At 31.5% G+C, this 15,275-nt stretch overlaps 2 protein-coding genes across 5 annotated transcripts; both read right to left on the bottom strand.

Annotated features, from left to right (window-relative positions):
• Positions 1–340: 340 nt before the first annotated feature.
• LOC129291592 (ethylene-responsive transcription factor ERF036-like) lies at positions 341–1,500 on the bottom strand. The gene has a single exon (XM_054929047.1). It carries the CDS (start codon positions 1,259–1,261, stop codon positions 773–775), a length of 489 nt encoding a protein of 162 aa, XP_054785022.1. The 5' UTR covers positions 1,262–1,500; the 3' UTR covers positions 341–772.
• A 6,854-nt stretch (positions 1,501–8,354) lies between these two features.
• On the bottom strand, positions 8,355–14,546 carry LOC129290204 (uncharacterized). Of its 4 annotated transcripts, XM_054926917.1 has the most exons (14): positions 14,395–14,546; positions 13,360–13,759; positions 13,011–13,102; positions 12,572–12,730; positions 12,084–12,420; positions 11,754–11,866; positions 11,599–11,671; positions 11,285–11,505; positions 11,103–11,159; positions 10,823–10,994; positions 10,339–10,452; positions 10,082–10,252; positions 8,747–8,806; positions 8,355–8,668 (listed from the first exon to the last, which is right to left on the bottom strand). In XM_054926917.1, the coding sequence occupies exons 1-14, from the start codon at positions 14,439–14,441 to the stop codon at positions 8,531–8,533; spliced, it is 2,154 nt and encodes a 717-aa protein (XP_054782892.1). In that variant the 5' UTR covers positions 14,442–14,546; the 3' UTR covers positions 8,355–8,530. The 4 variants fall into 4 exon arrangements, with proteins under 4 accessions (XP_054782892.1, XP_054782895.1, XP_054782894.1 ...); XM_054926920.1 differs by lacking the exon at positions 14,395–14,546 and having other exon boundaries at positions 13,011–13,095; positions 13,360–13,493; XM_054926919.1 differs by lacking the exon at positions 14,395–14,546 and having other exon boundaries at positions 13,011–13,133; positions 13,360–13,486.
• Between the last annotated feature and the right edge of the window lie 729 nt (positions 14,547–15,275).

The raw sequence follows: 15,275 nt of genomic DNA on the forward strand, positions 1-15,275 counted from the left end.
TTCAATCTTATTTATAAAACAGAGAAAAAAATTGGATTTCATTTATAAAACATTTCATTTCACAAGTTTTCATTTTTATTCTCATTTAGGGAGAGTAAGTATGTTAGTAAATATGTATATTTAGTATGGATAAAATTAAAAAAATATATTAAATTTTTAGTTAAAGTTAATAGGCTTTAAAATTTTTCTTTGTTTTGATAAAACATGGAAATTGATTTATAAATAAAAACAGGTAGAGTAAAGGGTAACTAAAGTTTCACTTTCACCAATTAGCTATCAAGCACTATGAAATATGACCTTGCAGTACCAAATGTTATCAAACAAAAATATAAAAAACAAATACATAAATATATTTTTTGCTTATTGGGTGAAAAAAATTATTGGAAAGGCACAGTTAATTCTAACTGGCAAAGAAAGCAAATCTTAGTTGAACAGATTGCAAATTTGCTCTGCTAAATGAGTCTCTTGCCGTATCAACTAATACTACTGACCATATACATACTACTACTATCTGTAATTTATAATACAGCAATGGAAGAAAATGACAGCACTGTCAGCCACCACCTCCAACATGTTTGGGACAGCAACACATAGCCATCAATTTCTCAGCCCCTCGAAAAAAAAAAAAAAATACTCACATATACATAATCATACAATAAATTAATATTTTTTATTACTAAGTTATTGTGTAATTATATGATATGTATACGAGCAATTTTTATTTTTTTTGGTGGAGTTTTTCGTTGCAATTTTGATTCGGTCTAATGAAGTATCAATCCCAGAGTGGCATCTCCTGTGAGAATTGCTGGGAGAAAATGGAGCTCAGTTCCGAATCATCCGAACCTATGCCCATACCCGGAAATACCCAACTATCTGCCGAGTCTATCCACATGAATTCGGTCATTGACTCGGCCGACTGAAAGCTCTCTTCTTCTATATCCGGTAACTTCACTATCTCACTCAGCTCCGACGACTCCGACTCCGACCCTGACGTTTCCGAGGGCTTCACGGCGTCGAACTTGACCATGGCGGCGGCGGCAGAAGCTGCAGCTTGGATGTCATGTGGGGAGCACGAGGCAGGTCGGGGGAGGACGGCGGCAATCTGAGGGAAGTTGAGAATGGCAGATTTGCCTTTGATGGACAGAGCGGCGACGTCGTGGGCTCGAGCTGCCATTTCCGGGGTGGCGAAGGTGCCAAGCCAGATGCGCGACTTCTTGCGAGGCTCGCGAATCTCAGACACCCATTTGCCCCAGCTTCGCATTCGAACGCCATGGTAGTGTGGCAGCTTGCTGGTGGAAGAGGAAGACGAAGACGACGATGAAGATGAAAAAGAAGAGAGGAGGAGGAGGAAGGAGGAGGAGGTCGGGGTCTTTTGGTGTGGTGTGATTGAGATTTGGATTGAGAGGAGGAAGATGAAGAGGTCTCAGAGGAAGCAGCAGATTCAGTGAGGAGTGTCATTGTTGGGGGGGAGAGAGAGAGAGAGAGAAAGAGGAGAGAGAAGGTGGGGGGAATGAGGAGGAACAGAGGAGGAGTGGGTAGGCTTTTGTAGGGAAGAACAGATACGCTCCGTGTACAGCGACGCTTGACCTACCTGTAATATAATTCCATCCCTCTTAACGTTTCTTGCTTTTACCCTTATTTTCTGGATAATGAGGTTAGATAGTGAGGTCGGGTCTAATGAATCAAAACTTGAATATTATCATCAAGCGAGGTGTTTAAATTTATGTTTATATTTCAGATTATGTCAGACTTCTAAAAATCTAAATTCAAGAATGACTATGTGTAATTTATGTTTATATTCATTTTTTCTTTCTGTTTCATTCCAAAATCTCTCAAACTCTAGAATAGAATCCAAATAGTATGTTGTTGATGACGTTTCCTGATAAGCTAATATAAATAATAAGTAACAAATAGGAGGCATTCATTCAGATGATGGTGGTGCTGTACGTTAATGCTGTTGGAATTGATTTTGAAATTTTACAAAGACTTTTGGGTTTTTGTTTGCGCTTTTTATTCCAGTGGATTTGATTTGTCTGTGTACGTTGGGTTGAATACTAGCCCAATCAAACGACTTTGTACATTGGTGGGTTTCTCATGTGGGTCCCATACGTGATAATAGAAAACCATTATGACATATTGAATATTTTATTATATATAAGTGATTATTTTATGGTTAAAGTATATTTTTAAGGGCAACATTTCGTTACTTAATATTGTATATTTAACAAATTTTTATTTAATTAAATTAAAATAAATAAATTTTAATATATTAATAATTTAATAATAAAAGTTGTTATAGAATAAATAATTTATATAAGATTTATGTATTTTATTAATTTAATTAAAAATAAATACTTTAAATATATAAGATAAAGTATATAATTTTTTTTATTTTTAATACTATAACTTTATATAATATTTTCATCTGGTTCTTTAACTTTTTAAACTTTTTTTTAGTCATATAACATTAACATTGTTAATTTTAAATAATTATTTTTATGTCAATTATTGTTATTTTTAAAATTAAATTTAATAAATTAATGTTTAAAAATATTTTTAATAATAAATTTTTTTGGTTGAAATTTGTTCTTAATGAAACTAACAGTTTTAAAATTAAATAGCTAAAAATATTTTATAAAATTAAAAAATTATATAATAAAATTTTATTTACATAATTAAAATTACACTTTAGTCCATTATTTGTTATGTCATGATCCTTTTAGAGGATTATTGGCCAAAAAAAAAAATCTTTAAGAAACGTATGTTTTCTTAATCTGTAAGATTATTTTCTGGCCAAAAAAAGAAAATCTGCAAGATTATTTAAGACAGGCAATAATGCAGTTACGGTGAGAATGATGTGGGATGTGTGTTTAAGAATTTAAATCCGTTTAATGTATCAAAAAATAACAGAATGGTTTATCATAAAATTCATTCCAATTAAGATTGTTAAACTATAAGTTTAAGTAAACACATGATAGGAATGCAAAATCAAAATGCAGATTTGAATTGTAAATATTTAAGAGTTTATTTCTGTTAATAAATAACTTTTAAAAGTATATGATTAAATAATTTAAATGTAAAATATGATCATGATTTAATTAAAATATATTTCACATATAAGTTATTGAAATTAAATTCATAAATTATTATATAGAACATATATATTTTAAAATAGGGCAACTTATTTATAGTTTTTTTCTTTTTTATTAATATTAGTTTTTTTTTATTTTTTCATTGAAGTGGGTTTTACCACTTCTGTAAACTAAATTTTACATAATATATATATATATATCTTGCTCAATAAATTTATGAGTGAATTGATATAACTTTATAAGTTAAAAATATAAAAAATAAATTTGAAGAGTTTTATTTAATTCAAATTTATGAGTGAATTAATTTAATTTTATAAGCTAGAAACATAAAAGAAATAAATTTAGAGAATCTATTTGAAAGTTTGACAACAATGATTTCAATTGTTTTTGGGATGAAACATTTTCTTATTATTATTATAAATTTTCTTCAAAAAATTTATTTTACTTATTGTAATAAAGTGAAAAGAATAGGTAAAAGTATTGTATTTGGCAAGTTTCATGAAATGTCCACTTCTCACCATTCTTGTGGCCGTTGGGGTCAAATTGCATCGCATTCTCTCAAGTCTTGATTTAATTTCTTAATTATTCCACCATAATATGTCTTGTTTTCTCTTTTGCTTGGGCAATCATCACTTTGGATTGTTAACCAAGTAATTAACCGTCTTAATCAATCTATCTTTGTACCACAAAACAAAAATGCTTACGTCATATTTAGCCTCTGCACTTTATGAAAATATAATATATCCATTCCGTTCCAAGATTCCTTCCCTATGCTCTAGTAGTAGGATCTCTCCTGCCAAAGGATTCATTATTAGTACAATCAATTACAATCACTCAAAAATAATATAATTATTAATTGATCACAAGTTATATTCTGTCTAATTTGTCTGGATGCCTTATTACTGAATTTCAATATGGCAATTAAGTCCTGAGATTCTAGACCTCTCATTCAATTAGCTTAAGGGGATCAACTATATAACAACTTGTATTCTTTAAAAGTTAAAACTTCATTCAATTGCCTTGATAGCTATTTTTATTTTAAACTTCAGTGATTAGGTGAGAAACTTCAATCTATATTGTACCTTCCCTAAAATTAAGCTCAGAAAATTGTACATCCCCTCTGAAGTCTGATATTTATCGTAAGGCATTTTTTAAAAGAAATTAATGATATCTTAATATATAGTATTTGGTGGGATATTAATTACATTTTTTTAATATTACTTATCTTTAATTATGAGAGTGAATGGAATAAAAATTTAAATTTTTTTCGTTTAAGTACGTATAAAATTGAAAGTGTATTATTTTTTTAATTTTTATACAAAATTAATGAATTATTATAATAAGGAAAGAAGTTAGGCCAGTATCTCAGGATGATTAATCAAGTTATACTGTCTGTACGCACTGATTCCTGGCCTTTCATTATTTAATTTTTTCAATGCAGCTGTTTAGTAATTAATTCTACAATAACTATACATAAATATAAATATGTTGCATCCACTAACCACCATTCTATTTTTTTATGTATGTCAATAATTATAAAAGTTAAAATCAAGATTAAAAATATTGACTTAATTTCTATGATGACGAACATTAAGTTTAACTTTTTGTTTTAAAGTGATAAAAAAGTTTAACCTTTTAATGTTGTAGAATAACAAAAAAGGAAAAAGAAAAAGAAAATAACATGTTGCCTGCACGATTAATCTGAACTCTATGTATTAAGATTCACCAGCACTGACACGCACAGATCAAGGTTGAGAAGAAAAAAGCTATTCAAACGAAGTCAGCTCTTACGCAATTAATCCAGATCAAGAAAAGAAAGTAATTAATTAAGCCACCATTAATATCTCAATAACATTTTGGACCTATATATATATTATCATACCTGGATTTCGTTTAATTAATCATTTGTCCTAATTAAGCATTTTTCAAGACATGAGGAGAGGCATAGTCCCTCTATTTTTTATTATCATATATGGAAACTTTAATGTGCTTCATTGTTTTTTGTTAAAAAAAATTATAAAATTCAAGAAGCGTCGATAACATTTTTCTCAAATTTCTTATCATACAATCAGAGTTCAATTTATTTTCATAAGATAATTTCAATGCCTTCACATCCTAAAGATTAATTACAAGGATATTTTAGTTCAAATTACATAGACACAAACACAATCATTCTGGAGGTAGCTAGACTTAGAAAACACAAAAGAAATATAATATAAGTACAATGGTAAAGGTTGGAGTTATTGTTTATGCCCAATGATTAAAATCAAAATCATATGATTATAGAATATAAAAATTAAAGAGTGAGACTTGGTTATGGACAACAATATCAAAATGATAAGATTTTATTCATTCTTTACACAAAACTGCAGCTGGTTAATTAATATTATATATATTTATATAATCAACGAGCTCTTTCCCAGCCAATCATCAATATAACACACCATATATATTTTGTACCATTATAGGTAATATAATACAATGTAATTAAAAAAAATCATCTAAAGGTTTGAGTTTGGTGGTTATCATTGTCTGGTCGCCAAAATAGAAGGGAGAAATGTTTTTGGCCCCAGAAGACATATTTAAATGAAGGTCAGACTGAAATGATAATAAGAGACAAAATAATTCCATTTCCAATATAGGTATATTTAAATAGTGACCCTAAATAAAGTCAATACTTTTTTGGAAAATTATAATTGGTTTGTGGAAATACTCTTATGGACATTTCCTGAAACTAACATATATATATATACACACACATATTTCTTAATTTTAAAATAAGTCCATTTCATCATGTACCGCAATATTTCCACCAATCAACTTCCAAGTGTCTCAATTGATATCATATATATATATATATATATATATACAAAAGATAATTAAATTAATTAAAATGCAGTTATTTCATAGAATACTAATGTCTTGCTCTCTCTTCTCAATAAAATGTTAAGTGTAAGTCCCAATGTAAAACTATTAGCCTCATACTCATTTCCAAAATAAATTGTATTGGTATTTTTGAAAAAAATACAAAAAAAGGACAAAAACAGGGATTAAAAACAAAGTTGTCGACATATGTATCAGTAGGAGTTGATAACGACGACGAGAACAATGATGATGATTTTAATGATGATACAGTTGACGATTTACACATTATTAATATAAACTTTAGAATTTATCCAAAAAAAATATAAAGTTTAGAAATAGTACTATGTATTAATATAGGCACAACATTTGAATTTTAAAAATAACAATATTATTGACTTCCTTTTTTTTAATAATAATTTTGAACTAATTAGTTTTGATTTTACGATGTAGATTTTAGATTTTTATTTTTAATTATTGTTTTTTTTAAATGTAGGTATTAAAAAAATGAAAGCGTTATTTGTGTCTTATTTCTTAAATAAAAGTAAAATGAAAAATCTGATAATTTATATTAAAATCTATATTGCATCCAAGGACCAAGGTTTTCATTTTCTTTTTCTCTCATGCATAATGCATTCATCGTCACCCATTCATAAATGACAAATGTAATTTAATTAACTAATTTTTATATATATATATATATATAGATCAACACTTTTTCCCGACATATAATTTGCAAGTGCACTTGGTCATACATCATGCCTGAAGAGAAACATGAACGAACTCTAGAATTTTGGAATGTATGTATTTTGTTAATTATTATTAAGCGCCTCGATCTTTTCTACCAACCCATCATGCTAAATTATATATTATCTGACATTTAATATGAATTAACGTTAAGCACTTTTTCCTATAGGGTAATCATATCTGGTCGATGCTCGAATACTTTAAAAAAATTCCATTTGTTAATGTTAGTGGCTATATTTTAATTATAAGAAAATGATGGCTTGGCTAATTGTGATTATTGCAAAGTTTGGTCTTTGTTAATTCACTATGTAACTTGTAGAACCTCATGAGTAGCTCAGTGCATTAAATAATTAAAATTGACTAAATTGGTTTTTGAATCTTCGCTAAGACTTAATCTCTCTGTTATTTCTTTATAGATTACGCAAGGGAGTTAGTGCTAGCCGATTGCTCGGATTAATCTTTTTAATCAAATAGTCAAATGATGGCTCTCTCTTCTACCAAACAAATCTCTTTGAAAAATCACCAAAAAATGACTTACACAGCCTTTAAATTTAAATTTTAGGTTGTCAGCCATGAAAGTAAAATATATTAATTTTAGGGAGAATTACATATAAATCCCAAATAAAAAACTAATTACTTATAAGTCTGTTTACCTGTAAAAACTGAAATTTAATATGTAAATATAGAAGTTTGACTTGTAAATAGACTGAAAAAATAATTAACATTTTTTTATTTGGGACCTGATTATTATCGTCCGTTAATTTTATCTAACCTTAATAGAATAATTTATGTTTGAATGTATGATTTCTTCTTGAGGACTAATCTTTTTATTCATACTACAACGTACTTTATTGAAAACTATGGATTAGCTAATTTTCAAGCTTGATCAATACATTACTTGACGATATCACAACTTTTATTTTTCTACAAACTTGCAGTGTGGGAATCAATTTTTCTTGCCCATTGCCTTAGTCAAGTTCCCAAGCAAGTCCTATTCTCTGAAGTGTTGCAATTATTATTTCTTTTGCAGGTAAATAATTTTTTCTGGGGACAATAGTTTCTTGTTTTCCTAATTAGATTTTGTTTATAAGTGAAGTCTGATTGAGGAATGACACTTAATCAAAAAAGGTTGATGTAATAATAGTTAGATCTAAATTTTCTTGCTAAAATGTAAATTATTATAAATATCAATTCAAACACTTACAAAAATGAAAATTTCAATTGCAGATCATTGAGAGTAATTTATAAGACTCAAATGCATAATTTATAAATAAAATGTCTATATTTATAGTTGTCTCTATAAATATTTGGATACAATCTTTTATTAAAATTTTGAGACTAATTGTTGTTAAATTAATCTAACTTATGTCTCATTCTAATCGGTAATTAAGTTGTATTAAATTTTTTATTAGATTTTGATAACCATTTTTAAAAACGGAAAGACAATATTATTTATTATATTAGATTTCAAACCAAGGAGACTTCACTAAAATTAACATAAATTTAGAGAGACTAGAAGTGTAGTTAAAGCTTTCGATAACTAAAACCAAAAATAGGTAATGGAAGAAGAAAATGGAACAGTTTTTCTTATCCTTCTTTTGGTTAGTCCATAGATTATCAAAACAATTAATCACAATGAAATAGTTAATTAACTGGAAGTCTGAAAGTTCATCCTCATATTCAGGACAACTAAATTATGAATTATAGTCCATTTTGAATTTAGCAACATCTCAGAAGGTATCTTGATCAACACTTCTATTTACAGAAAAATGACAATCAGAGATCACTGTAATGTTTTAAAGATGGTCAATTGGCCAAACAGCATTTGATCAAATGAAAATTTCTGAGTCAAGAAGAGGTTGGTGATAGATCTTCAAGGCTGCCCCACAGGATTGATCATCTATTTCTCTAGTTCGCTTTAGTTGTTTCACAACATCCAAACGTTCTTGAGAATATGGAGAAGGGATCTATGCACAGAGGAAACCACACTCAGCAGTGTACACCATTAATGGAAAAAAATGAGGAACAAGGCAACAAAAACTCACTAAGAATGGCATATACTTCTTGATTGCTGCAAGCATGGCTGCATGGCCTACTGCTGTTACCTGGCATGAATGAAAATCATACTTATCAACGAGATTGTTCTGAAAAAAAGCAGCACCTTCATAGATATACACGAAACAGCTTATCAGTTCTTGTCTGATCTACACATGTAAGACCTTCATGTGAAACAATTGCTCATACGGTAATCCCCGTCTCTCTCCATCCTAAAATGTAAGTCACATTCTAGAAGATAGTCAAAGTTTGTACCCCACTTTATGAGAGATATTAAGAGAGAGATCATTAACATGAGATTACAATTTAATAAGAGTAATTTTGGAAGGCTTAGATAATTTTTGAAAAGTTCAAGATGTCTAACTAACTTCAACAAATTATATTGATTTGCATAAAGTTGGTCAAAGTGACTTCCATTTTGGGATGAAAAGAGCATATGCATACGGTATAAAAAAGAAGTTTGGTGCCAAGTAACTGCGAAGGTGTGCGCAAGTTAAAAGGTTGATTTTAAACAGCTAACCACTTCATGAAAAAAATTAAATATATATTAACCACAACAATGTCAAGAGGTGAAAGATTTCATTGAAGTATTCATGTCACTAACAGGTCTATTATTTGCTTAGCCCACAAGAACTTGATGGTTCAACACAGTCCAAATGCTATCAAACAGAGACTTTTATCAGAAACTGACAAGAATCAAAATAATTGAGGGTCCACCAGATATTTCTAGGGAACTCGACATCTCAACTAGTTGAGGGGATTTAGACCAGAAGCCTATGCATCCCCCTGTTCGAGGGGTTTGAATTCCATATTGGTTTGGTAGTCTTTCTTGGCAGTGTTAATCCTCTCTCTCTTGAGACCACTCTAGTTGAGTACCCTCCTTCAGGAATCAAAACTCGCTACAGGTAATCCTCGGGGTTGGGTCTTAGCCTATGGTCTAGGCCTCAAAAACATCATAAATGCTGTTGATGCTTCCTAGTTCCTATCAGAGCAGCAAAGCAGCAAATTTCATCTTTTCATACCAAAAATATAGTTTATGAATAAATATAACAACCAATTGCTTACAATAACAAAGTATTTAAAAGTAAGATGTTATTTGTGAACATTGAAACTCTCAACTGAAATTCCCCAAGTGGTATGAAACCAAGTAAACTTAATTTACCAAACACTCGTACTTTCACTCCTTTCTTGGTCCAACCTGAATTTTTGAGAAATCAGGGGAAACTACCCAGTTTTCTATTAAGTCACTCAGCTAATGGCGGCCTAATATCCGTAAACTAAGATCAAATAGAACTAGCATGATGTAGGGCCACATTATTGCTTACGGGAAGCAGCATCAAGATTGTAACAGGAAGCAGTGTGATAATGTCGGTTATGGTTCTTTCTAGCTTCTTTTTCTGCCTTCTTGTAACCTTGCAGCCATGTGCTTGCCTCATAAGTAGCTCTAGAGCAACCTTGATGTCTATGTAGAGCAACTGAGTACCCATCCAGATGTCCTAGAAACAAATCATTCCATAGTTTTAGCACTCTAACTTCAGAATAATTGGCACATTTACAAAAAGCAGATGATGAAGAGTCTTACAGTGGTTGCGGAAACCAACTTGACGCAGTATCTCTTGATAAAACTTTCATACAGAAATTTTACCTTTTCAATACAGGTACCTCGCTGAAATGTTGCCTTGTCTAAAATTGGAGTCTATATATAGCAATAAGATTAATTAGAAAATACATGCACAGGATGTCACAACAATGAAACTCACCACTTTTCAGTTTTGGACTGAAACCAAGAGTAGGTGCTGCTAATAATATGCACGACTAAAATTTAATACAATACATATCTATAAGAAACTTATTCCTTTCAAGAAAAGGAAGAGAAATCAAATGCTTAAATTAAAATGGACATAGAAAAAGAGAGCACGCGGAACTTACATCTCCAATTTGAACAAAAGCTCCTTATATATATATATACATACATATTCTGAACAAAAGCTCTTTCAATGAACCAAAAATAAATCGAATTACCTATTTTATCATGTTGTTATGACAAACAATATTGTCTACTGTACCTTGTGTAGCGTAGAACCAAATTGAGAATTACCCTTTGGAGACCCTTCTGTAGTTAAATCACGTGATTTTTGTTGTGCTTCTAAGGCCAAAGATAGCTTGCGTACAGTTCTACTTCCAATTCTTGGTGTGGGGTTATTCAGGGCAGCACAGTCCACAGTATCAAGTGATTCACTGAAAATAGAAACAGAACTGTAAGCTTAATGGTATTCTTTCTTAAGAAGTTAGTTTGAATGAGAAAAAAGTAATAACAAGATGACGAATCTAGTGATAGCAATATACCCTGATTTGACATAAGCGGCCCTGTGCTCTTGCAGACAGATGCTTAGCAATCCCTGACTAGGAATGTCAAGAAAAAAGATATATCATACGACCAAAAAAGGGGGGAAAAATCACTCTTTCAGGAAGACAGAACCTTAAGCTAGTCGAAAAAGGTAACAAATTGATCCAATAAAATTAGTTACCTGCGAAGCAAGTATGATAGCAAATTTGCCTCCAATGGCTGCTGAGTAGAGCGAGTGAAGTGGGCAAAGCCAGAGAAAATATCATAGCACACGGTAAAAACTACATGTAAAATTATCTCTTTCTCTGCCTGGCGAGCATGAAGCTTGGACCTTTTCCCTTGACAGGTTATTTGAGAGTATGAGGCATAAAAATCAAGCCACCCAATTTCATCAGTTACTAACTGAAATATGAAGATAGATTAGGAATGTAGTTTTAATATCAACATAAAAGAGCCAGTTAACATCAGTATTCAGCAGAACTGACAGAAACTAACCTCCATGAAAAACTGATACACAGGAATGGAGGAAAACTCAGGATAAATGAGAAGGATGCCACATTCCAGGTAACTTGAAGAAAAGTATTGGTCCTTCTTAGTTTTCTTGTACTATTAAAATGTTTAAAATTAAACAGCAGAACAAGAAGATAAACCTGAGGAAGTCTTGAACCATATCATCAAGATCTTTAATGCCCATTGCTGACAAAAATATTCTTGTCCTTCTTCCAAGGTATGCAAAAAGTCCCAGAGTGGCCAGACTATCTGGCTGAATCCACAAAAGCTATTTTACAAACAACTACAGGAATGCAGAAAGAAAACTTGAATGCTAAATAACAGATACGCCTAAAAGATAAAAAAATATTAACAATATGTAGTGCTTATGATGCCTATGTTCATTTAAAGCATGACTAGGGTACTTTCTCTTCTTTCAGGAAATTGAAAAGGAAATTAAATATTGTAGTAGAGGATGTAAGCTGGTCGACCTTGCACTGAAGATTTTTCATGTTTGACGTGATGCTTTCTTCATGGAAAGCTTTCAAGAGTTTCTTATGTGCCAACTCAATCCAAAACTCTAGGTCCTCAATTTTCTCACTGGGAAGAATTTGTTTCCCAACATGAAGCAAGAAATTAAGTTCGAATCCTGCCTCAGTTGCTAAATGGTGCAACTTGTCCACTGTGGCAAGGTCAAGGGAATGATCCATCAGCTTGACTAAAACCTCTTTGAAAGAAGAGGTTAGGAAGGGGCAGGAAATGTGCTCAGAACCGAATTTCACCACTGCATTGCAGCAGGTTATTGCCACAATAATTCCTGCAACACCGCTGAATAATTATATATCAGGCTAAATTTTTCCTATTCAATTGGAAAATGTCATGTGAAAGAAAATCAAATCCACTTGAAGATGTGTTATTAACTAAGGAAAAAGGCTGCAAGGTTCAATATGATGATAAAATTAAAGATGCTTCAACAAACCTTCCTGCATATTCTATGGACCACTTCTTTAGAAGAGGAATGAAATATCCTGCCATGCGTGGCATTTCACTGACTCTAAACCACTGAACTAAATCAGGATGCCTCATTTTCAGTTGGCTTTCAATGTATTCTCTCATCTGATTTCTTAATGGGGTTAATCTGAAAAAGGAGAATAAATGGTATATTAGATAAGTGAGTTGCTTCTGTTTTTTCAATTTGATTGTTTACTGCTATACATACAGCTTATCTGGGTATCAAACTTAGAAATGATAAAATATCACTTACGCTGACGGACAATTGCCTTCTAATCTGAGGAGGTTTATATGACTAACATGTTACATCTTTTAAAAATTCCGTTAATGTTATTGTTTACAAGTAAAAACACCTCCTAAACATATACAATTGATTAAGCATACAAAAGAAAACATCAAAGACTTACATCTCTCTAACAGGTGAGAATTCATTCTGTCGATCATGTGAAAGCAATATCTCCACATCTATTGCTGTTTTCATCAAAACGGAAACTGCAACCTATGTAGGCAAATTAAGAGCTGCACACTAACTGTTCATTGAATCCAAAATAAACAATTTTTACCCTGATCACGTAATTTTCCTATGAATTATGATACTCAACGCATAAAATAAATATATTCCAGAACGAAAACATGAGCCTTCTCATTACAATGATTACATCATATTCACAAATTCACAGGGCTAAGAAATATCAAAGGGAACAGGAAGGAGACAACTATATGTCTTTTAACGAAAGCATATGTTATTGCACATACCATATAAGCAATATGCTTATGCCATGCATGTACATCCTTCCCAAGCCAAGCCATTGCAAGCTCGGGACCACTTCCTGGTAGCCTAAGGAACTGAACTGCTTGGGAAAAGCTCCAAGAAGATTCATGCAATACCCGTACCATGCAATTCACCCTACTGGTTGAGGTAAGAGTAGCATCATTTTCATTCTTGCTTTCACTCTGATCAATACTAACAAAAGAATCTTTAGCTGATACTGATATCAGTGAACACCACCTTGTGGAGTTGTAACATCTAGGCCAAGACCAAATTAAGAGGTTATTATCTGAAGAGCTATCGTTTCTCTCCTCTGTTACATGGGGATTGGAAAGCAAAAGGGCATCGTCTACTTTCCTTCTTCTGATATCTAATCCAAAGGATTTTCTGTTGGAATAAAAAGGTGATAAACAAACATTTCAGGAGTTGGATATTCATCGAACGCAAACAAAAAAGCATCACATACATTAGTGAAAGACATCACTTGGAACTAGTGACTAAAAATAGTAAGCTACTACTACTTTCCACACGTGATTACGGTATATTTTAAAACTTTTATAGTAGATATGTACAATTCACATTACAGATCACAGTTCTGTTTGCGATCCAAGCATCAATTCCTTGCTTAAAGACTTTTTGATTGACTTCAAGTTAGATTATTCCAGCGAGAATAACAAAAGCAGTTAGAAAGACCAATTTAACATCCTAGAATATGCTGCTTTCCAACAAGATTGTTTTATTTTCATGAAACTAAGGGATCCAGAAAGAATATTTACCAATAAAGGGAAATTCTTTCCCATCCTCAGAATTCAGAACTCATAAAATATTACTCTAGTTACCATTTTCAGCGATAAGCTTCAAAACGCAGCAAGAAAGGGCTCGAAATAGAAGTGTGTGTGTCTATATTTCTTAAAAGAATCAATAACCACGATGGCGTAAAACAAGAACCCGATTAGAAACATAACTTGGGAAGCACATGAATATTCAAGTGACAGTGAGAAAATAAGCGAAAGGAAGCTTACGAGTGGTTGAAAAGTTGATAAAGTTGCAGAGTGAGACAGGCAGCCATGGAAGAGGGAAAACGAAGAAGAACAGAAGAGAGAAGATAAAAAACGAGTCATCATATGCATAAAAGCAGAAATTTGAGCGGTTTCTTCGAGGACGGAAAGTGTGATGCAAATGCAATATTCAACAACACAAGAAGTAGTTAAATGTGTATATATATATATATTATGTCCCTGGCTAAAATATACGTAGACGGTAGATCCCACACACAGCGCGCATGCACTTTGTCTTCGGCTTAACTTTTTTGTTTTTTGTTTTTTGTTTTTGTTTTTTGGCCTAAAGTCTTCGGCTTTAACTAACGCGTAATTTCTCCATTTCTTTACTATTTCTTTATTTTTTTAATTATAATTATTGATATCATTACATTAAATGAATTTGTTTAGTTATAAATTTGATTAATGATTATAATTAAAGAAGTAAATGGAAAAAGATGATAAGAAAATAGAGTTCCCCGTCCTGCTCTCCCACTTTGCATGCCTATATTTTGTAAGAAGTGCGAAAGATTTAATTTAGGAGGATCATATTTTATTTTTTTAAACTATGATTTGTTGTGAAAATGGTATGTAGATTTCAAAATACCATAAAACATCTAAAATAGAAATGTTAAATTTAATCATGATTAGAGCACGTGCTTGCAACTTGATAACCTTTCTCCCAAAACAACCATTGGCTTAAAGTTAAACTTTTCAGTAATCAAAGCATGTGTTAACGTTTCTTGTTCAATACATTTCATTACAGTACATTAGTAGTGGTCTTTGATTTGTGGGTAAGGTGTGTTAGATGACTTTGGATGCTCAATTCCACCATGGCAGCAATCCCTTGTCGAATGAAAATCAAA

The sequence above is a fragment of the Prosopis cineraria genome, unplaced genomic scaffold (assembly GCF_029017545.1).
Source record: "Prosopis cineraria cultivar Desert tree isolate PC_DT_omini unplaced genomic scaffold, ASM2901754v1 PC13, whole genome shotgun sequence".
Taxonomy (NCBI): domain Eukaryota; kingdom Viridiplantae; phylum Streptophyta; class Magnoliopsida; order Fabales; family Fabaceae; genus Prosopis; species Prosopis cineraria.